We start from the raw sequence: 23550 nt of genomic DNA, 5'->3' as shown, positions 1-23550 counted from the left end.
AACCACAAAAGCGAGAGTAAATAGAAGCGGTCTTTCCCCAGTTTTTCTCCCCGTAAGTATTCTTTGCGGGAAGCAAGAGATTCTTCGCCTACCCGGCTGGGTTCCAAGGCGCGGACAGCGGAGGGCGGTGACCTGTGTAAGACACTGAGGGTCCAAAGGAGACGCTTGTTCCCTGCAGAGTACTGGGTGGTGGAGAACCTGCCGCCCTGGGGTGCAGCCCTTCTCGGGTACCTGTGCACGCCTGGAACGTGCCCGCCTCCAGATGCCGGACTTCCAGAGGCTCATCCTCAGCGAGGCGCGAACGCGCCCCCTACTGGCGGCGCACAGCCCGAGCTGCGGCTCCGGAACGGAACTGTCCTACGGAACCCAGGATTCGTGCTCAGAGTTTCCGGGGGGCAGGAGGACCACATAGGACCGGAGCGCGGCGGTTCCTACGGCCGCGACCGAGGCAATGGTCATGGGGCTCTGGGGGCTGCGGCTGTGGCGGGCCGCCCCCGGTGGCGGGGCTGGCTGGAGTGAGTGTCAGCGGCCGGGGGGACGGGGAGCGAGGCTTAGAGGATGGCGTCTGCCCAGACTGGGCCGGAAGCGGGTGCTGGGAAGTCCTGTGGGGCTGAGGACGGAGGGTACAGATCTCGGGGGGCAGGGGGTCGGGGAAAGTAGGGGCGGGGCCGCTGGAGGAGCTTGGGGCGCCTTTGGGAAGGAGCCCTGTTCGGTGCATATATGTCCTTATTTTCCCTTTGGGATCCTCGTACTTGCCTTATCGAACCTTCTGACTTAGCGTTCGTTAAATAAGTTCAGCCTTTCTCACCCTAACTATTGATAATTTTGGCGTGGGATCTCCAGTCTCCGGAGCTTTGCTGTTGTCCCCAAGATCGTATCAAAGTGACAACTTTGCTCACCTTCCCAATGACTGGTCTAGTTTTGACTCCACTTCCTGGTTGCTTTTTGCCCCCTTATTGTAAAGCACAGATTGGAATACGACACAGGAAATTAGTGGGAAATGGAGATCTGATGGCGAAAGAGCAGAGGTAAAGTAAAGGCGTGGATCTGGGCTAGGAGCGGTTTTCCTCCGTTGGCGTTTTAATGATTAATATTAGAAAGTGGTTTAACTTGACCGCTGAACGCATTTTGACGAGTGGCGTTTAAAATTCTGTTGCTTCCTGTTCTTTCCTCGTTGTTGGAGGATGGTGATGCGGGAATAGAACACGGTGGGATCCGCACTGTTAGTCATTTATTTGCAGCGTTCTTCTTGTCATGTTTATACAGGATTTACAGCAACATCGCCAGCTTCTCAGCTGTCACCAACCGAACTGAGAGAAATGCAGAATGACCTCTTTAATAAAGAGAAAAACAGGCAATTATCACTAACCCCCCGAACGGAGAAGATTGAAGTTAAACACGTTGGGAAAACTGACCCTGGCACTATGTTTGTGATGAATAAAAACGTTTCGACTCCTTATAGTTGTGCCATGCGTAAGTAACGAATCAGGATACAGTGCTGACTCTTACCTAAGCGGTGTGGGAGAACCGGTGCAGAGGAGACAAGATGCTGTAATTGCTCTCTCAGTGTCCCGGAAGTTCTCCTTTTTCTGGCATCTTACTGCCTGTTCGCTGCCGCTTTAGCTGGTGAAGGTACTATGGGTGTCACAAGGTTGGTACTGTAATGCACAGATTGTGTTGGTATTTGATTGAATCTGGCAAAATTTAGGGTTCTGTCATTGTTTCTGGTAAAGAAGACCTGAAAGCATTGTTACTAGTAGCTTGTCCCTTTTAGAGAGCACTCTGGTATAATGGGAGCACCCACGATGAGGGTCTCGTTGTAGGATTTTGGGGTAAATGGACCACCTGGCCTCAGATGACCAGCTGTTTTGGCCTTTTCCTTTCTGGTTTTTATAGCCTAACTTAAATCGGTTTATCTGCTTACCACTTGCCTCTTGGTGTGTTGTGTTTTTGTTTACATTTACATGTATATGGTAAATGTGGAAGTGGAAATGTGTATGGGGTGAACAGTTGGAGTAAAAATGTTTGTTGTATTCATATCTTAAGGGAGATACTGTGTGTGGTGTGTGACTTGGTATGGAAATGAAGATGACAGGGCCTCTATATTTTTATTGTTTACTTTTGCTCAAAATGCTTGTAGAGTGGCTTTGATAAAACTGGTAATATTTACATTATAAAGCACCTCTTCCTCCAAATATATATACACCCATGTGCTTACTCATATAGATGACTAGTTGCCTTGTTCAAACTTTTGGAAAACTCAGTAATTATTCCATTTAAGTAACAACTTTAGTTATCAGCTTAAGTTGGCCTATAAAGTGTAAACTCTCAATATTCATTTACTCTGGTATTTGAATTAGTATTTGATAGTTGTTTGCTTTTTTTTATTTTTTGGCATATATTGACCCTCTGCTATATGATAGGTGTTAAGATTACAGAGGAGGATAAGAAAAAGCTCAGGCCCTTAATGAGTATTATTCACATCACCTGGAGAGATGGATGAAGCCTATGACTCACCAGCCCTGAGACTTGCTTGTTATTCAGTAAACTTACTGAATAGCTGGTATATTTCAGGCCTGGTGCTAGATTCTGGATGTACTGATGAGTCAGCAAGAATAGCTATGACCCTCCCTTTATAGAACTGATGTAGTGTCTGATAATTTAGACCCTGTAGTTTGACTACTTTTGTGAGTAGCTGTGTACTCGAAAACCATCTAATTAGGGAAGTAAATAGTTTGGGAGTAAAACCCGAAACCCACCTAGAACAGATTTACTGTGGAAGTATAGTTATATATTTTCCCTTTTCTTCTAAGTTGTGTGTGCATATATCCAAATGTACCCATGATGCTGCCCTCTGAAATGTTATGTGTAGCTCTTAGAAATAGTTTTATTAATTAATAATCGACAAATGAATTTCAAACTAGATTTAGCCTTAATGAGTTTTGTAAATGGTTTGGGTAATTTTGTTAATAATCACAATGCATTGGATGTGTTGGGTATTATTTTTTTATTGGTTACAGAGGTAATATATAATACGTTTTTCTCAAAAAAAAAAAAAGACAGCGTGCAGAATCTTGCCCTTCTATTGTTTTATTCCTTAATGTAGCACATAAGCATAGAGCTTTTCACTTTGAGTTTTGTTAGATTTTGACCTTCAATCCATTTTAAATTCCTAGATTTAAGTGAGTGGTACTGCAGGAAGTCCATTCTGGCTCTTGTGGACGGACAGCCGTGGGACATGTATAAGCCTTTGACCAAGTCCTGTGAAATTAAATTCCTTACTTTCAAAGATCGTGATCCAGGAGAAGTTAATAAGGTATTTGTCTCCATATTCTCCCCCTGGCCCCAGTGTTTTCTTTTTCTTGTCCTTTTTATTAAAATCTATTTTCTGTGCAGTATGAAATGTGCAAATATAGCCACGATCAAATGTACTGCATTAGATTGTGTTTTCCTTGTGAGATTAGGCATTTTCATAGTTCAGAAAATACCAGTGGCTCCAAGTATTTTGGTCGAGAAAACGACATGGCATGCCTTTTATGTTTATATCTTTGTTTAACTGACACTTATCGATCACCCCCGATATTGCGGGTGATTTCATTCTCACTGTTACTACTATTGCTGGCATTCAGGCTTTGACCATTGTCACTGGATTATTTGAAGAATTTTTTAATCCTCTGCTCTTCCCCCTTTTTAAATACTAAAGTCTTCCTTGCTAGTCCTATAAGAGTTGTATTAAGTGACACCCTTACCCCTAAAGAACTTGCCTAGAGGACAACTGTTCGTGGAATTTTCTAGGCCTGTGTGATCTGACCCCAGCCTGCCTTTGCGCTTGCCTCCTGCTGCATCTTTCCACTTCCTCTTTGCTCTGGCCACACTAGAGGACATGGTCACTAATGGTTTAGCCTGTGTTATCCTACTTGCTTTTGTTGATGCTCTTCCTTCAACTCTGAGCATTTTCTTCCCTCTCTTAAAATCCTGTTTCTCTTTGATAGTTCAATTAAAATGCCATCTGCTCTGTGGAAGGTTCTTAGTTTCTTCTTGTCAGAATTATCCCTTTTTCTCTAGGGCCTTACAATAGTTGGCTAGGGTCTCAAGATATAATATTTTAATTTAAATTCTAGACACAATATGAAATTTAAATTTAATTTTGAATATTTTAAATTTAATTTGGTTCTGCAAATGCAGGGATCATGTCCCTTATTGGACCCAGTTCTTATACTACATATAGTGAATATTTAGTAATATTTGTTGAAATGAAACACTTAAACAAGAAAATGGTAGACCTGGTAATAGTAATATTGTTGAGTACTTATGTATCAGGCACTGTCTTAGGTGATTTATAGGTATTAACTCATTTGTCATAAAAATCCCATAAAATAGGTGCTGTTATCTCCATTTTCCAGATAAATAAACTGATGTTCAGTAGCTTGACTGAGGTTACCAGTTTAGGAAGTGGTGGAGCCTGGATATGAACCTAGGCATTGAAGTTCAACAGACGTTAAAAACATTTATGTAAGATATGTTAAGAAGTGCATTTTCCTACTTGCCTTCAAGGCCTGGGTTTGTACTTATTTTTAGTGTATGTTATGTGGTTGTATAGAATACATTCTGGAGCAATCTGCCACACACAACCAGGTGAGCTCACTCTTGAGTAGTAGAGAGTAGAACTACTCTGAGTAGTTCTCAGATGTGGAGAAGAGCATATGAAAGTCAAGTGCCCAGTTATAGTAATGCCAGTATGGGACATAAGATGGGCAGGTTTGTGCAGGACTCGTGTTTCTATTTATAACTCTGATAAGGTCATTGCATGGGTATCTATATCATGCATGACTATGGATCAAAATGTGCTAGTAAAACGAAAGCCTGGTTATTAGTGAGATTGCTTTGCTGTATATGTGATTCACTTGCGTGATGTATGTGATGTCACGTATAGGAGTCATGAATGATTCTTGAAAGTGGAGTTTTCCCTCCATACTTACATATGGTATAAACAGATATATATTAATATACTTATTTTACTTTAGCACAAGTTTGTTAATAGGTTAACTTTATCCTGGGTTAAAAATAAAGTTACTACCAGAGAGTCAGGCTATCTGTTGGTTGTTACCTTGCACAGAAACATTGTTAACAATACAAAGTTGGTGCTTCATTCTTTCATGGGTTTTGCTTGGTATAGATAATGTCATGGCCTGATGGTAACTGTTGCTACATGGTGAGGATGGACAGATATTTGAAAAGTGCTTCCTAAATCAAAAGTCAATGTAAATTTTAATGTTGAATAATCTTTGTTGAATCTTAGTGTGTATGTTTGTGTCTATTTTTATTATTCTAGGCTTATTGGCGTTCGTGTGCCATGATGATGGGCTGTGTGATAGAGAGGGCATTCAAAGATGAATATATGGTCAGTTTGGTCAGAGCTCCAGAAATTCCTGGTAATGTACACATATAAATATAAATAATATTTGTAATCTTTGAATGTTTTTGGACCTGTTCTTGATGTTATGTAGAGTTAATTTCTAGTTTTATCTAATATAAATTACCATCATACATATATTCTGTTTATTATGGGTAACAGTTCATCCTATTTAATTATTGGAGGTCAATAATGAGTGTAACAGAATTAGAGGAGACTGTTTCTCTTGAAGGTGAAGTTCATGTAATTGCATTGTCTCAGTGTTTATTTCTTACCACTTTAAGCATTTATTTTGAAATCAAATGTGTGGAGGATGAGGAAATGGAAGTATAAATAGACTTCCGGAGAAAGATATGCTTCCGTGGTACTATGTTACCAGAAATGATCATGACACCAGACGAACACCATTTTGGGGAGATGGAAGAGTTCTTAATTTTTATAAGTTTGTTAAAACTAGGATTTTGTAATACTATGTATAGTAGGATCACATTTGAATTAAAAAAAATGTAGAAAATACGTACAACCAAATATATTTGAAAAGCCCAATAAATGATTCTAAGGAGAAAAAAACAATAAAAAGATATGTAGGAGATATTAAAAAAGAAATTCAACATTTTATGTCCATTTAGTCATTTATCTCCTTATTAAATATCTTGTTCTTTGGAAATTTTTATATCTAGTGATTATTTGAAATCTCTATGATAATATTTCTGAAGAAAACTTGAACATTTCAAAAATACTGGTATTTTTGGGTTAATAATAGATGAGTTAATTTTTTGGTTAGGGGAAAGTTGGGAGAGCTCTGGCAAGTAGCTGGGATAATAGTAACAGTATTATACTTTGTAGAGTTGGGGGAGATTGCTAACCCTAGTGTATGGTCTAAATATTCAGTTGTTGCAAATTGGTAACTTTCTACCCTAACAGATTTGACTTGCTTTTTATTTTGATTGGATTTACAGTAATTGCTGGAGCCTTCTGCTATGATGTAGTTTTGGATAAGAGACTTGATGAGTGGATGCCAACAAAAGTAAGTATACTCTTTGGAGTATGAATTTTAGAGACTACTTTTCTGTGTTAGAATGATTTCTATGTTAGTATTGTTGAATGGTACTGCATGTTAAGGTTATTTAAATGAATGAATCAATCTACCTTCCTCTCTTACTTTCTATCTGTCTGTCTATCTTTGTTGCTTTTTCAGTGTATTTAAGACAGAACTCTCATATGAATGAAGGTACTCACACCAGCGTGGTCAGTTGTATGGAAGCTTTATGTCCTCCCTGACCTTTCCTTGAGATGCTTTCTTCCTTGTACTGTTCCTTAAGTTCCTTAAGATAGGAGTTTTCAAGATGCTTAGAATATAAAATACAGAAGCTTAATTACTTGGTTGATGTGGTCAGGGTGGGCCTGAAGCCTTAAACTTGGATCCCCAGAGCACAGTTTGGAAACTTGTCCTAAACTCATTCGCCTGCTGCATACTGTGAGATCCCCTATGTGCAAGGGCACAGTGAGAGCAGGTGTGAATCAAAGACTCAGAGTTGGACAAAGCTGACCCAATTAGCAACAGACTAAATAGCAACTCACTAGACATCCCGTAGTGGGTTGCCCTCGTAATGAGGGTGCTCCTTGTTGGTCTGGGCCTTGGGTAGCAACAGGGCCCACCTAACAAGGGCCGTCTAGATCAGGTGCTCTGCATGTGGGGTGCTGACGACTTGCACAGGTCAAGCGTGAGACTGAGTTATGACTGGGGAGAATATGTGAATGCCCGATTCTTAACTGAGCAAAACTGTGTGACCTACCAGTTGGAAGTCTAGAGATCAGAAAAGGGGAGATGGTATAGCGTACCATTTTATCAGTTCCACTGTGTATTTTTTTTCACATTTTAATATCTCTGGAAACAGATGTGTTTTACTACAGTTGGCATCTTATTATTGTAATTGATAGTGTTTTTTCCTTAGTACATCTTAGATTTAGTGAAAAACTATAGTTTCTAAAAGTAAGAGTTTTGGAGTCAGGGTTAAATTCTGGCTTTGGAAGTTATTTCTTTTATAAACCTACCCGTATTACTTAATATTAACAGGGAGAGAGAAGTGAAACAGGAAGGAAGAAAGAAAGGGAGAGAGGAAAGAGGTGAAGAGAGAGACGGGGAGGAAGGCCAAGGAAAGAATTCGAACTGTTTTTTCATAATCTCTGGATTTTTGTCAGTGTAATTTCTTCCTTTCCAAGTTTGCCCCCAAATTTTCTTTATTGGAGAAATTAAGTAAAAACTCATGAGATCAAGATTCAACTCTCATTATCTGTGAAACATGCTGTCTCCTTTTCCTTTTTTTAAAGATTAAACTTAAAAAAAAAAAAAGAAATGCACTAGCTACCTGCAGGTTCCATGGGATTGGGTGCACAGCTTAGAGAAAGTAGGGGAGAGTTACATTCAGGTAACAGCTGTATTAACCATAAATGTGGATTTGTTATCCCTTCCAGAATGGAGAAGAATCATTTCATGCTAAAAGAAATCTAACAGGAAGTTTATGCAAAGAATTTTATTACAAAAATTATTTGCATTATAGCGATCTCTGTATCAGAATGAAAATTCAATCATAGTTCTTATTAAAAATCTCAAACATTGGTAATGTGTGTTACTAATCAATCATTTTAGTTGTATAAAATTCACATTTTCATTAAACAGAAATTTATCATATTGGAAATATGCTATATTTTGTACAGGGCCAATGATGACATTATATTTCCTAGTGAAACTTTCTGAATCATATAAACAATAATTTTTTCCCCATGCCTTTATATGGTTGTATGATTTGAATGAAATGTTTCTTAAAATTTCTTTGTAGGATTATCTTTAATAATTATTAATACAAGCTGATAATTACAAGTAAATTGCAAGTTTTATGGAGTTGGGAAAAATTTCTAGCCCTACATTTTATGGTTCAAATATTTAATTGTTATAAACTCATAACTTTCTTTCCTAACATATTTGATTTACTTTTTGTTTTAGTTAGATTTAGGATATTAAGGATACAATTAATTTTGTCTGCTTTCTGTAGAAATGCTTTTAAGTAAATTGTTACAAATGGTTAATTCTTTCATTTTTAAGGAGAACCTACGTTCCTTCACAAAAGATGCTTGTGCTTTAATTTATAAAGATCTTCCATTTGAAACTCTGGAAGTTGATGCAAAAGTGGCATTAGAAATATTTCAACACAACAAGTAAGTGCAGACTTCCTTTACAATAAGATTAAACCTCCCAAAGTTATATGCAATGAAGAAAATTCAGCCAGAAAATTTTTAAGAATTTTTTTATATTTGATATTTGTAGGACACTTTTATTTTTAGCTCTAAGATCTCGTTTTCTGCCCCAGTTTATTTACTTTTGTTCATCTCATTCCTTATTTCACTGAGCAAAGGCCCTTTCCCCACTTTGATAATTTCCCACTTTGTTTTACTTCGCTGCCCCTTTGGCCAGTTCTTCTCTTTTCATCAGCAGAGCAGTGTGTTTCTCTTTTTCCTTCCATTGTGAAGTGGTAACATGTGTCACATAATTATTATTTAGTCCATTTGGCAGCCTTGCCATTCCTTTCTTCCACTCTTGAAATGAAAGGGTAAGATAGAAAACGCCAGCCACTGGGAGGGAGCCAACAACTGAAGTAAAACATTTCCACAGCCAGCTCTTAGTCTTCTGCACAGGAATTATCCATTTGATGGATTTTCTTTATCAACATTTTAAATCCTGCCTGGCTTCTCAGTTCCCTTTCTCACTTAGAAAACTTCCAGTTCACCCTCTTCTACTAGTTGTAAGAACACAAACTCATTTTTTTTTTTTTAAAGGCACTCAAAGGAATCATTCAGCAGTGCCTGCATTTTTTTTTTTTAATTTTTTGTTGGAGAATATTGGGGAACAGTGTGTTTTTCCAGGGCTCATCAGCATCAAGTCATCCTTTAATCTAGGTGTGGAGGGCGCAGCTCAGGTCCAAGTCCAGTCGCCCTTTTCAATCTTTAGTTACAGGGGGCGCAGCCCACCATCCCATGCAGGAATGGAACTGGCAACCTTGTTAAGAGCTCGCGCTCTAAACAACTGAGCCATCCGGCCTCCCCTCCGGTGGCTCAGCAGCAGCTCATTGTCTTCAATCTATTTGTGGAGGGCGCAGCACACTGGCCCATGTGGAAATCAAACCGGCAACCCTGTTGTTCAGAGCTCGCATTCTAACCTACTGAGCCATCTGGCTGCCCCCGAACTAAATTTTTAATAGTAATGTAATTGAAATTAGAACTAATTAGAAAGGGAATCTGCGTTGCAAAAAAAAACCATCATAAGTACTAGATTCTGAAGCCAAAATATGCACCTGCATATTGTTAAAGGTCACAGTTCAGAATTTCTGTACATATTTAGTAATTGAGGCACACATTCTCATGGGGATACTTTATTTTATTTTACTTTTTTTTTTTTTTTTTTAAGGAGGGCGCAGCTCACAGTGGCCATGTGGAGATTGAACTGGCAACCTTGCTGTTATGAGCTCTAACCGAGTTAACCAGCCACCTTGGGGATAGTTTATAATAAATATATTCTTAGATTAGTTTGTGAAAGTCTCCTTGAGCTATATTCTAGCTTGGCATTTTTCAAAACGATATGCCTCAGCATATTCTTCCATAAGACATTGATTATTTTGCTGAAAATATGTACTGTGTTTGACTGAATTTGGAGAACAGTGGCATAAAAAAAATTTACTTGTGTACTCTAAAGCCTCCCAAAGTAGCACTAGAAAACCACATTTTCCAAATGTATTGGCCTGTGTAACCCTTTTTCTTGAAGCATTTTTTAGCATATCCGGGAACCAGTGTATTGAGAAACCGGTAGGTACATACTATTTTAACTGAACTAGAGTACAAATAGTACTTTAGAACCAACTACCATCGTTTCTGTAAGAATAATGGTTTGGTTCTGTAGTTCTATTTGAATATAAAGGCTTATCAGAACATATCAAGTCACCTCCCATGTAAAATTCTAGGGCCATGCTGTCCAATAGAAATATGAGCATGTTTAAATGTGAGCATGTTTAAATTTTCTAGAGGCTGCATTAAAAGAAAAGCCAAAAAAAAAGGTGAAGTTAATTTTAATAATATGTTTTATTTAAATAACATATGTAAAATGTTATTTCATCTTGTGATTAACATATAAAAAAGTAATGGTATTTTATATTCTCTTTTTTGTACTGAGTCTTCAGAATCTGGTGTGTATGTTACAGTTAAGGTGCATTTCAAGTCGAACTAATTACATTTAAGTGCTCCCCGTAAGTGTCCAATATACATTGGACAATATTCCAGGCTTTCATTACATGTAACTGAGATTTCCCTTTCCAACATTCAACTGTCAAAGTCTAGGAGAGGCTTGTAGGACTTTGGTAACTTAGTAAAATGTGTGGAGGGAAAGAGGGGATGGTTTTGGGGTAAGTTTAAGGGGACAGAAGAGTTTTAGGTGGTCGGTGGTGGGTCAGTGATGGGCCTTAGCTTTGGCTCCCAGGGGACAGGAGCATCTCTTAGAGGTGGGTCAGGATGTACAGTTGTTCAAGGGAATTGTCTCCTTCAGTAACGCTTGGGAGGCCGTGGCAGAAGGGTGGCAGTAGGTGGATGTTTTTGCATAAACCAATGTTTTCCAACCTCATCTATCTACTGCTACTGTGTTTCCCTGTAAATAAAACCTAGCCAGACAGTCAGCTCTAACGCGTGTTTTGGAGCAAAAATTAATATAAGACCTGGTATTGTATTGTATTGTATTATATTATATTGTATATTATATTACATTATACCCAGTCTTATATTAAAGTAAGACGGAGTCTTATATTAATGTTTGCTCCAAAAGATGCATTAGAGCTGATTGTCCTGCTAGGTCTTATTTTCGGGGAAATAACGGTATCTCTGTGTCTCTCTGTCTCTGTCTCTCTGTCTCTCTGTCTCTCTGTCTCTCTGTCTCTCTGTCTCTCTGTCTCTCTCTCTCTCTCTCTCTCTCACACACACACACACACACACACACACAATGTTTGTTTAGCATTCTGGAGTGAATAGACAAGGCTCTTGATAGTAAGTGGTAAAGTCATGATTTGAACCTGGTATATGAGGTTCCATATCTGCCATTAGCTATAATGACAAAATGGGTAGATTTGAGAGACATTTAGGCAGAACTGTCATGACTTGGTAATGAAATGGGGTGTGGTGAGAGAAGAAGGACTCAAGGAAATCTCCCAAATTTTGGACACGTGGTGGTTGGCAGCGTCATTTACTAAGCTAGGAAAATAATAATTGAGCTATCTTTTTCCTAAGCTAGGGTTAAGAACAAGTTTGGTGGGAAAAGAGGGGATAGTATTTTGTTCAGTTTTGAGAATTTGGGAGTTTAAGGTGGTTGGGGAACACCCTGGTGATCTTGGATATACAGTTTAGGGTTCAGAAGAGATACGTGGGTTAGAAGCAGAGATGGAGAAGATCTAAATGCGTAACTGATAATCAAAGCTGTGCAATCAAGGAGCTAGCCCAGCAAGGAAGCTTTGAGAATGAAAAGAGGGTCTAGGACAGAGCCCTGAAAAGGCGGAGAAAAAGAGTGGCCAGAGAGTTAAAATAAGAAGCATTTTGAGAAGTGGAGTTGAGCAGTGGTGTTAAGAAAATGAGGACCCAAAAGTGTCCATTAGGTTGGCACCGAGGAGGGTCCTGTGGCTTTGGTGACAACAGTTTGGTGGAGTCATGAGGCTGTGTGGCCAGAGTGAAGGAGGCGGGATGTGTACCGGGGATGAGGAAAGGAGGCTTCAAGTGGAAGCCATTCTTTCAAAAACTATGGCTGAAGAGGAAGAAAAGGGAGGTGTCTTACAACACCTTTTTGTATATTTATAATTGATTTTTTTTTTTTTTTTTTTTGCTGCTCTTTAGGTATAAAATAGATTTTATAGAAGAGAAAGCATCTCAGAACCCTGAGAGAATTGTCACGTTACACAGGTAAGTAAAAATAAAAAATTGGCTGCTGGGCTGATTTATAGTAAAGTTACCTTTATTGTTACCTGAATGTAGTGTACAGCTGAAAAAGATGAATTTGTATCTTGTTATTCTTACTACCTTATTATCTTTGTTCATTGGTTTGAATATGGTGGTAATTGGAAGCTTTAAATTGTCTTCGGGAACAGTTGTGGTTTCTGTTCCTCATTTTTATTTCAAGAGTTGAAAACCATTGTTTAAAGTGTAACTTTTTAGAGATAATTTTGAAATGGAGCAAAATATTATTATAAATTGCACATGAGTGTTCATATGTATACAGAAATGTGAATTCTGACTAATTAGTTACTACTTGTATTGCATGTAAGTAAAGTTAAACCAGAATGTGCTTTCTGACACAAGGATGTGAAAGGTACAACAATGCCTTAACGCAAAATTGACTTCATGTTCTGTAACTATTTACTCATTCTCATGTTTTCTTTATTTGGGCTTAACTTTTTTCCCTCCAGAAAGCTGCTCTTTCTGGACACAATCGGTTCTACATAATGAATTCTAAACTCGGTTGCACTGAGTTCTTGGGAGGTTAGAAGTTATCAGTTTTAGACATTGGATGCGCTCCATAGCATGATGTGTTCAGTAGTCTTAAAAAAATCTTTCAAGTTATATCATGCTAATTAAGAAAAAGGTTCACTTAAGTTTAATTTTCAAAGTTTTAGCCTCTTTACTTGAGATTGTATGTGAAGGGCTATTACAGACTGAAATGAGCGACATATTATAGAATGTTCTGGGTTAGGAACATAGCAGCCAAGAGAATGGATAGATTTTTTTTTCCCCTAGTATGTTGTCAATTGCCAGATTTTGAGGTTTTATTTGTTTATTTTTAAAATCAAATCAGACTTGGTGACTTCATTGATGTGAGTGAGGGCCCTCTTATTCCAAGAACAAGTATATGTTTCCAGTATGAAGTGTCAGCGGTTCACAATCTTCACGCCACCCAGACAAGTCTTGTACGGAGATTCCAAGGTCTTTCTTTACCTGTTCACTTACGAGTAAGTAAAGCTTCAAGTTTCAGGTCACGCAGTTTGGGAAGGGGTGGGATTGTGGTCTTGATTTTTATACCAATTTGAAGGACATTGTAATTTTCATTAAATTGTGTGACACGAATATTTTGTTCAAGTCAGCTTTATGATTTAAAAACAGTTTTGCCCAGGATGTGAACAGATAATTCATAAAAGAAACATTAGTTGAAAAAATTAAATCAAATTGAGATAGCATTTTTAATTTTTCAAATTAGTGTAGAGGAGGGTGCATTGATAAGCATTGGAGTGAACATTGGTAAGGCCTCTGGAATGCTTTTTGGCCTTACCTTTGGCATGCTCTTCTCCCTAATTTTGATGATCTATTCGTGACCCAAAGCTTCTCATTTTCTATATTGCTCTCATCCTTGCTAATCCTTTTTAAATTAAACTTGATTTGAGATAATTGTAGATTCAAATAATACAGAGAGGTCTCAAGTAACTTTCCCCAGTTTCCCCAGTAGTAACATCTTGAAAAACTATAGGACGATGTTACAACTGTGTGTGGACATTGATACAGTGAAGCTACAGAGCAGGTCCTTCACAGGGATCCCTCATGTTGCCCTTTTATAGCCACACCTGCTCCCTTCTGCCCCGCCCCTACTTCCTTACCACGGCAACTACTCATCTGTTCTCCATTTCTATAATTTTGTCATTTTAAGAATGTCATGAATGGGATCATATATAATCTTGCGGGATTGGCTTTCTTCACCGGGCATTATTCTCTGGAGATTCATCCAAGTTGTTGCGTGTATCAGTATACCACTAGTTCATTCCAGTTTTATTGCTGAGTAGTTAGTATTCCTTGTTGTGGATGTACCACACTTTGTTTAACCATACGTCCCTTAAAGGATATTTGAATTGTGTCTAGCTTTTGGCTATTATGAATAAAGCTGATGTGAACATTTATATACTGGTTTTTGTGAATGTATTTTTTCATTGCTCTGGGATAAATTCCCAGGAGTGCAATTGCAGGTCAAATGGTAGACACACACTCCGTTTTTTAAGAAACTACCAAACTGAGTTCCAGGGTGGCCGTATTTTTTTACACTCCCACCAGCATTGTGTGAATAATCAATTTTTCAAATCCTTGCCAGCGTTTGATATTGTCACTATTTTTCATTTTAGCCATTCTGATGGGTTTGTAGTAATTTCTCATTGTAGTTTTAAATTGCATGTCTGTATTGGCTAATTGTTTTAAACATGTGTTTATTTGTCATGTGTTTATTTGTCATTTGTATATCTGTTTTGGTGAAATGTCTGTTTATGTCTTTTGCCCATGTTCTAATTGAATTTTTTTTTTGATTGTTGAGTTTTGAGAGTTTTAAAAAAATATATTCTAGATACCAGTCCCTTGTTAGATATGTAGTTTGCAAATGTTTTCTCTCTTTTTGTAGTTTGGTAGTTTGGCCTTTCATCCTCTGAACAGACTTTTGCATATCAACACTTTGGGTGTCAATTTTAAGTATTCTTTGCCTAGCCCTAGATCCCAAAGATTTACTCCTGATTTTTTTTCTTTATTTTTTATTTTATTGGGGAATATTGGGGAACAGGGTGTTTTTCCAGGGCCCATCAGCTCCAAGTCGTCGTCCTTCAGTCTAGTTGTGGAGGACTCAGCTCAGCTCCAAGTCCAGTCCAGTTGCCATTTTCAATCTTAGTCGCAGGGAGTGCAGTCCACTATCCCATGCGGGACTTGAACCAGCAACCTTGTTGAGAGCTCACGCTCTAACCAACTGAGCGGTCCGGCTGCCCCCTGTCCTGTTCTTTCTCCTAAAAGTTTTATATTTAAACTTATGGTCCATTTTGAGTTAAATTTTGTATGTGAGATTTAGGTCGAGGTTCATTTTTTTCTTACCTATGGATGTCAGATTGCTCAAGCACCATCTGTTGAACAGGCTGTCCTTTCCCCATGGAATTGTTTTTGCCCCCTTGTTAAAAATCAGTTGGGACATATTTATGTGGGTCTATTTCTGGGTTGTCTGTTCTGTTAAATTGATCTGTGTCTGTCCCTCTGCCAATATCATGGATTTGATAACTGTAGCTATAAATAGGTTTTGAAATGAAATAGAGTAATTGCTCCCATGTTATTCTTTATAAAAATTGTTTCAACTACTTTAGGTCCTTTGTCTTTCCATTTAATTTTATGGTAATCTTTTCTTTATAGACAAATCTTACTGGAATTTCGATGGGAATTCGATAGGAATGTTAAACCTGTATATCAATTTGGGGAGAATCGACATCTTTACTATACTGAGTCTTCAGTCTAAGAACACAGTATATCTTTTTATTTATTTAAATTTTCTTTCATCTCTCTAATTTACATTTTGTAATTTTTAGCATGCATGTTCTTTACATGTTTGATTTTTCTCTACAGACCTGCTTTTTTCCCCTAGATTTCTCCTTTTTAGAAAATGGCATCATTATTTACCTGGTTGTTTGAAGTAATCCTTGATTCTGTTTCTCTCATGGCCGTGCCCCCATCCCTTCCATCAGCAAATCCTTTCAACTCCTGATTCTAAAACATACCCTGAGTCCATCCACTGTGTAGCATCTCCTGTGCTTCTGCTTCCCTCTTCCAAGTCCCTCCCAGTCTTCACTTCCCTTCCCTGTTTTCATTCTCCTTATAGCACATTCTCCACTTAGGAGACAAAATGACCTTTTAATATACAAATCAAATCTTGTAATGCTTCTGCCCCAAAATTTCCAGTGGCTTCTCATAATCAAATTCTAAACCTTACCCTGTCTTGTAAAGTCCTAAATTCTCTGGCTCCTGCCTACCTCTCTGACTTCATCTCATACCTCTTTCTCCAGAACCCACTATATTCTAGCCACACCATAAGGTTTCTGCACCAGTTGTTTCTTCTGTACAAGTCAGGCATGGTGTTCCTTTTTTTTTTTTTTTTTTAAGTGTGTTTTTCCAGGACCCATCAGCTCCAAGTCAAGTAGTTGTTTCCATCTAGTTGTGGAGGGTGCAGCTCACAGTGGCCCATGTGGGGATCGAACCGGCAACCTTGTTGTTAAGAGCACCGCACTCTAACCAACTGAGCCATCTGGCCGACCCCATGGTTTTCCTTCTAAACATATGTGTACCATGCTGCTCTTTTCTCCAGGAGTGTTTGCATGTACATATTTAGTATTTTACCAGCTGATTCAGTGTGAAATAGTCACTGATTGACCCACATCTCTCGGTATTTCCTTCGATGGACTTAATAAAATTGACGTTGTTATGCGCTTTGCGCAGTTTTCATTAATTCATTCTGATAATCCTCTGCTACATAAGATTGTTAAGGATTAAGGAAATTGGCTCTAAATTTTACTGTTGTCTTCATTAGATTTTACTTGTTCTTTGGGGTAATTTGCTAAATCCTCTTGGTCTGCCATTTCAATGCGAGGATGTCACAGTTGGTTTTTAATGAACCTCTCCTGTGATTGATTATGATTTGAAGAATGACCTCTAGCATGTTGAAATTGGCTATTTAAGGAAAGAACCATAATCTATGGGAAAGTGGGGCAGGTTTTTACTCCCATTATAAGGAATGCTTTCTATGACTGTGATGATTAAGGACAGAGGAAGAATAGCACATTCAGTGCCTAAGTCTTTTTTTCTTAAATGCCAAACAAAGCAGCTGTTCTATATGGTACCTTTTGTTCCTACTCTAATCTACGTTTATAACCATTTAGCCTCATTAGTACTGCCCAACTTTTTATGTATTTGTTTTATTTGAAGTCTATATACTCAGCCCCTTTTATTTTTAACTCTACTTGTTTAATTCATAGTAAAATTTTTTTTTTCAAGGCACATTTTACAATATGGGATAAGCTTTTGGAAAGGTCTCGAAAAATGGTAAGTGTTTTTGACAGTTAATGAGTTACTTCCTACAAAGAAATTTTCATTGAAATTAAGCAGCAACAACCAAAAAAAAAAAAAAGAAACACAAAGAATGAAAAAAAGTAATTGGTTTTCTCAATAGCTAAAGCAGTTTCATGTTTGTTGACTCCAGTAGTATTTTGGCAAGAGAAAAATTGTAACTTGGTAATTCTCTTTTGATTTTATTTGTGAATATTATGTAAATGATACTATAGAACTTAAAGATTGTAATGGTGTTAATTAGGTCTTATGGTAATTTTTTATATACTTAGTGAACATTTTAAAGCTGCCTTGACTGTTGACATGTTAAATGTGTAAATGTCCTGAAAAGTCAAATTTAAATTCTTCTGTTTTTGTAGCTTATTTTGTGTCATTAACATTTAGATTTCATAAGTAGGAATGATTATATTTCTTGGCCACCACTATCGCCATTCACGCTTTCATAGGCTAAATGGTACTCTTTCACTTAAATTGTCTGATAGCTGTCCTGTGTAATCCAGCCACGTGAACCCTTCCTTGTTACCCTAATTGTCCACTCTGATCAAGCTTGCAGGCACACTAATCAGCATGCGTCAGACTTCTCAAGTTTAGTTGTTTCTTCATGACAGTTCTTCCATCTGGACTGCATGTCCCCTTCTCCTCCTATTTACACCCTACTTATCCTCGCCCAAGTCTCTCCATGGAACATTTTCAGAGTAATCTCTTACCAAATATCCATTTGTACAATTTCTGCTTGATTACATACCTCCTCATACTGCTTTCTGATTGTTTTTGCTAGAACAGTACATTCAATCTGTTAACCCATTTAGGGTTTGTTATGTATGTGTAACCCCAAATTTGGAATCCAACATTTGGCACACCGGGAGGGGGGTATACCTAATAAATATTTATTGATTATTTTTTATGATTATGTTTAAACCTAGTCTGTATTAATAAATTTACAACTAGAACTTATTGTTTAGGTACTACTTAGCCATAATACATAAAGTTTATGTAATTTTCTTTTTTTCATAAGAACAAAGTATATTTCAATGGATGGAATAACTTTGTCTCTTTGGTCACAATGATCATTTTAGATGAAAACTAGAAAAGAAATGAGTGTATAAGAAATGGTTTGGGGAAACTCAAGCAGCGATAATTACTGAATACTTTAAAGCAAGGAAAAATGAAGGAAAGTAGTAGAGACAGTCACCTAGAATATCTAGTAGAAATCAGTGAGTAGCTGTTTTTGAAACATTTCTTCTGGTTCAGGTTTCTTCTTCCACTGTCTATTTTGCTTGTCTAAGGGGAGTAAGTAAAACATATGGTTCCTTGATTCAACCAACACACTTATTGATAGTTTTGTGCCAGGAACTATAGGTACAAAGAACAGAATCTACTTGCTGTCCTCTAGGAAGTTGATTTAACGGCATACCTAGACATAAGCAAATAGTTTAGGTGTTTGTGTGGGGCTCTGGCATACGGAGGAGTAGGACCTAAACCAAGCTGGAGGGTTGGTTAGGGGAGGTCCCCAGGAATTGGTGTCCTTAATCTGGTTGTAAAGGATGAATAAAAGTGGGCCGGCAGATAATTTACTGGGGGGTGGGTTGGGGGTTCTTTCTCCATGCTTGTGTAGAAACATGGAGGAGAGAATGGTGAATGTGAGGTGAATCTGAGTGTACAGTCATAGGTAGGGTGGGTGAAGAAGAGTCCAGAGGTTTGTTATAAATTGAGTATTATAGGTTCATCGTCCATGAGGTAGAATGTGCATTCCCCTCCGGAAAGTCATTGGGGCTAACTGGAGATTTTAGCAAGGAAATAACCTAGCGGGCAGCCATTCCTGTTTAAAAGCTCATTCTGAGGGCAACGTGGAAAATAGCTGCAGCTTAAGCCAGCATTCTTATTAGGGGGCTAGAAGATGATGGCATTCTGAAATGCAGGCATGGCGGTGAGAATATCTGTGAGAGTCACTTAAGTTGAACTAGCAGGACTGTTGATTGAATATGCAGGTGAGAGAACTGTGGGTTTTCTAATGCCAGGTGTGGGCACCTGGATAGCTCTTACTCGAAATAACTAATGTGCGAGGTGGAGCAGGTTTGGGGGTGATGAGTACAGATTAGCCTTTTTTGTGTGATGTATCTGAGTGACTGAGAGTACAAGTGTGCACATACAGAGATCTCTTTGTACTAACCCTATGATGTACTGTGTTCAAAATAGAATAATACTTTCCAACAGATTGATTTAAAATATCTTGTTGCAGCGCTGCTTGTATTTTTCTCATACTAATGATTTCATTTTATAGATGAAAAATGAAATGACAAACTTGAGAAGCCTAGATATATGCCTCAGATTATATCTTTAATAGAATTGTTATTCTTTATTTGATAGTTTATATAGGGAACTTCGCCTTACGAGTTTTCTTCTCTTTCTACTTTCTGTAATAATTACTCTTGAAGGAGAAAGACAGAGGTGATTATAGGAGAACGACTGTGGAATGATATTGAATGGTGGGTGAAGGGTAAAACTAAGTATTTATTAGAAAAGTAAAGCTATTCATGTTTTTACAGGTAACTGAAGATCAAACTAAACCTACAGAGGGAAGTGCATCTACCTAGTAACTTTCTAAACTTTAAACATGTATAGTAAATTAAAATAAAAGTTTTTAATACAATGTTTGTGTGTGCTTATAAAGAGTATCTTTTTCTTCCTAAGATTTATACTGGTGTTTACTTTTTCTTTCTCTAAAGGAGAAAACAATTTAGATCGTTCACAATAAAAATTTCACACAGAAATAACCCTGTCCCCTCCTACTCTCCAAATGTAACACTTTGCATGTTTTCTCTTTTCAGTCCTTTTCTACACGTATAAGCATACATATATATATATATATATATATATATATATATATATATATATACAAATATAAATGTAATCTTTTAAAACCATAAATAGGATCATACTAGTTGTTTCTGTTTTTGCTCTTTTAAAGTGGTGCAGTAAATATCCTTGGGCGAAATGGCAGGTGTCTTGTGGATAGATAGATAGATTAACTGAGTATTTACTAAGTTGAGTATTTCCTATATACTGGCCATTGTGCTAAGCCTTTCACATTTAATCCTCACAACAGCCTATTGGGAAGGTGTTTCCAATTGGTAAATGAGGAAACAGCACAGAACTGGCAAGTACAAAAGCTGGAATCTGGATCCCGGTAATTTCACTCACATGCTCTTATGTACTCTGCACGGCTCATGTATAAGTCATTTTGTAGGAATAAATTTCTGGTACCGGAATTACTGACAGGTGCTACCTGATCCGAGCCTCTGAAAGGCTTTGCTAAATGACAGTCCCAACAACAGTGTCCAAGAGTGTCAGTTTCCTCATCCTTTGGACGAGTCTTGATTATCAGTCTTTTAAAAATATTTTGCCAAAAAATTTCTTCCCATTCAGGTCTGAGCACTTTGCTTTCTGGGCTTGGTACACACGTTTCACCTGAAGATCTTATGTCTTCACTCCTGGGTGAGATCTCCTTTTTCCTAGAGTCCATATCTTACTATTCCTCGATTAAATTTCTCATCTGCTGGAGTCCATACTGTGGTAGATTTCACCCTAAGAAAAAGTGTCCAAGAGCTGAGCCCATGCATGTTTGAAGTGGCTTTGTTTTGCAACTTACATTTGATGAACTTTTTGGCTAGATTAGAATTTCCTGTCAAGACGTTGAAAGAAGCTCAGTTATCTTCTGGCATCTGATGTTGTTGTTAATAAGTCTGATACCCGTTTGATTTTGTTACTTTTTATATAGCCTCTTCTCTGCAGTCCTGCCAGTCTGCCTACCTCCCATCCTGCCACACACACTTGTATACACGATGGACATTTTTAGGACTTTGTTATTCTCGGTGTTATAAAATACTGACATTTCATTATATGTGTCTAGATCTTTAATCAGTTTTTCTTCTTGATATTCTCAATTTTGACTCTTGAGCTCTAGGAAATTTTCTGTTTTTAAAAATTTTACTCCTTTCCCTTTTCTCTGTTTCTTTAACGCTTTTAAGTTGGATTTTGGATCCCCTGTATTGGTCCTCTCTGTATTTTTCTCCGCAACGCTCTTGCGTTTGAATTCTAGTCTTTTTAATTGAACTCCCTTTGTCAAGCATATTTTACTTTCTGAAACCTCTTCTGCTTGTTCCTAACATCCTGTTCGTGTTTAACAGATACAGTATATCTTTGTGAGTCTTTCTGAAGATACTTAAATAATGACATTCATTTGTTCATTTTTTTACTGTAGTGACAGATTTTTTGCTTATCTCAGTCTTTCTTGTTTTAGGCAGGTTAGGATGAAGCAGGCTGTTATGATGGGGGTTTTCTAAATGCTAGAATGAAGAGATCTTCAGGCTTGGCAGTCAGTTTCCATACTGACTGCTCTCATTCTCCCCAGACGGTTCTTCCACTTAAATCCCTGAAATATTTTCCCTGGGGGCAAAATTCAGGATTCAGGGCCTTCTGTAGTTGGAGTCCTGTAGGGTAGATGTTAAGGAAAATTTGCCTTCATTGATTAATGTGAGCTTTTGTCTGTTTGCTTTTTGGTCCCTCCCATGAGAGACTCCATGTGAGGTGATGGTTAGCTTTTTGGTTTGCTTTTTGTTCCCTCACATGAGAGACTGCGTGTATGATGATGGTTAGCTTTTGACTGTTTCTTTTTTTCCCTCACATGAGAGACCACATGTGAGGTGATGCTTAAGTTTTGTCTGTTGACTCTTTGTTCTCTCATATAAAAGACTACATGTGATTACCAATGAATACAAATTTGGAGGCCGAATTGTAGGGTAGATAGATGTTGAGGAAAATTTGCCTTCATTGGTTGATGTGAGCTTTTGTCTATTAGCTTTTATCTGTTTCTGCATGTGAGGTGATTTCTGTGCCGTGATCAAGGATTGAGTAAATTCCCTTTTCGGCCTCATTCTCCTGAGCAGGAGAGATATGAGATGATGTTGCTTTTTGTGTCTCATTCTCCCGAGCGTGGGAGATACGGGATGAGCTTGTTTTTCTGTTTTTCTGTCTCCCTTTGGTCTCATGCTCCCGAGCAGGGGAGACATGAGATGAGGTTGTTTTTCTGTTTGGTCTCATTCTCTAGAGTAGAAGATATGAGATGATGTTTGTTGTTCTGTCTGTGTTGTGAGGTGATGGTTAGCTTTTTGGTTTGCTTTTTGTTCCCTCACGAGAGACTGCATGTGAGGTGATGGTTAAATTTTGTCTGTTGACTCTATTCTCTCACATAAGACACTACATGTGATTACCAATGAATATAAATTTTGAGACCGAATTGTAAAGTAGATGTTGAGGAAAATTTGCCTTTATTGGTTATATGAGCTTTTGTCTGTTAGCTTTTGTCTGTTCCTGTATGTGGGGTGATTTCTGTGCTATGATCAGGGGTTGAGTAAATTCCCCTTTTGGTCTCATTCTCCCCAGCAGGGAAACATGAGATGAGGTCGCTTTTCTGTCTGTGCTGTGAGGTGATGGTTAGCTTAGGGTAAAAGGAATTCTTGATCAGGGGTTGAGAGAATTCCCTCTTTGTTCTGTTTGTTTCACCCACATCAACAGATGAAGTGAAGAAGTAGCTAAGTTATATCAGGATGACGTGACAGGCACGTTGCCAGGCTTTGGAAGACCTTGGGCTGATGGTCCCAATCCCAAGCAAAAACAGTAGACATTGCTTGTCCGGATAAGCTAGCCCTTCAGCCAGATAAGTAACATTTTTTTTTTTTTTTTTTTATCATTGACTGCTGGACCCTCCCGAAACTGGCTATTCCTTGAGAGGGGAAGCAGGAACACAAAACTTGGCTCTGGGGTGCATCTAAAGAGATATATAAGACAGACCTCAGGTGGGTTGATATTGATTTGATTGCTGTTTCAAGAGATCGCTATGCAGAAGATATGCTGTTTCAGGACTGCTTTTCAGGATTGGATTATTTCAGAGGAAGAGGTCGGAACTTGCCTCGATGGACAGTAGAGACTTTTTTTGTTGGTGAATTGTCATCATTCTAGCATCTTTGGGAACTTGTATGCAGCTTGCAGCTTGCAGTATCAGAAGACGTCCTAACTTCCAACAACACCACCACCAACGGTTGTGTGGGAGATGCCTGAGTTTCTCTCAGCTACAGACCTGGCAAGGTTTTGCTTTATGACTTTTCCAGTGCCGTTTCCCCACCCCGGTTTGGTGAGCTTGTGGCATCTACTCTAAT

The 23550-nt window shown here is 38.2% G+C and overlaps 1 protein-coding gene across 3 annotated transcripts; it reads left to right on the top strand.

The window, feature by feature from the left end:
- The first annotated feature begins 365 nt into the window (after positions 1–365).
- MRPL39 (mitochondrial ribosomal protein L39) lies at positions 366–19985 on the top strand. 3 transcript variants are annotated; one of them, XM_033091917.1, is made up of 10 exons: positions 366–515; positions 1267–1473; positions 3177–3316; positions 5333–5432; positions 6373–6440; positions 8517–8629; positions 12332–12397; positions 13287–13440; positions 17264–17311; positions 19882–19985. In XM_033091917.1, the coding sequence occupies exons 1-10, from the start codon at positions 452–454 to the stop codon at positions 19927–19929; spliced, it is 1008 nt and encodes a 335-aa protein (XP_032947808.1). In that variant the 5' UTR covers positions 366–451; the 3' UTR covers positions 19930–19985. The 3 variants fall into 3 exon arrangements, with proteins under 3 accessions (XP_032947808.1, XP_032947810.1, XP_032947809.1); XM_033091919.1 differs by lacking the exon at positions 19882–19985 and adding an exon at positions 17956–18049 and having other exon boundaries at positions 452–515; positions 17264–17310; XM_033091918.1 differs by lacking the exon at positions 366–515 and adding an exon at positions 841–1028.
- Positions 19986–23550: the final 3565 nt, after the last annotated feature.

This window comes from Rhinolophus ferrumequinum, chromosome 2 (assembly GCF_004115265.2).
Source record: "Rhinolophus ferrumequinum isolate MPI-CBG mRhiFer1 chromosome 2, mRhiFer1_v1.p, whole genome shotgun sequence".
NCBI classification, from domain to species: Eukaryota; Metazoa; Chordata; class Mammalia; order Chiroptera; family Rhinolophidae; genus Rhinolophus; species Rhinolophus ferrumequinum.
Note: the sequence above shows the minus strand (reverse complement) of the source record. Positions and strands in the feature narration are given on the sequence as shown.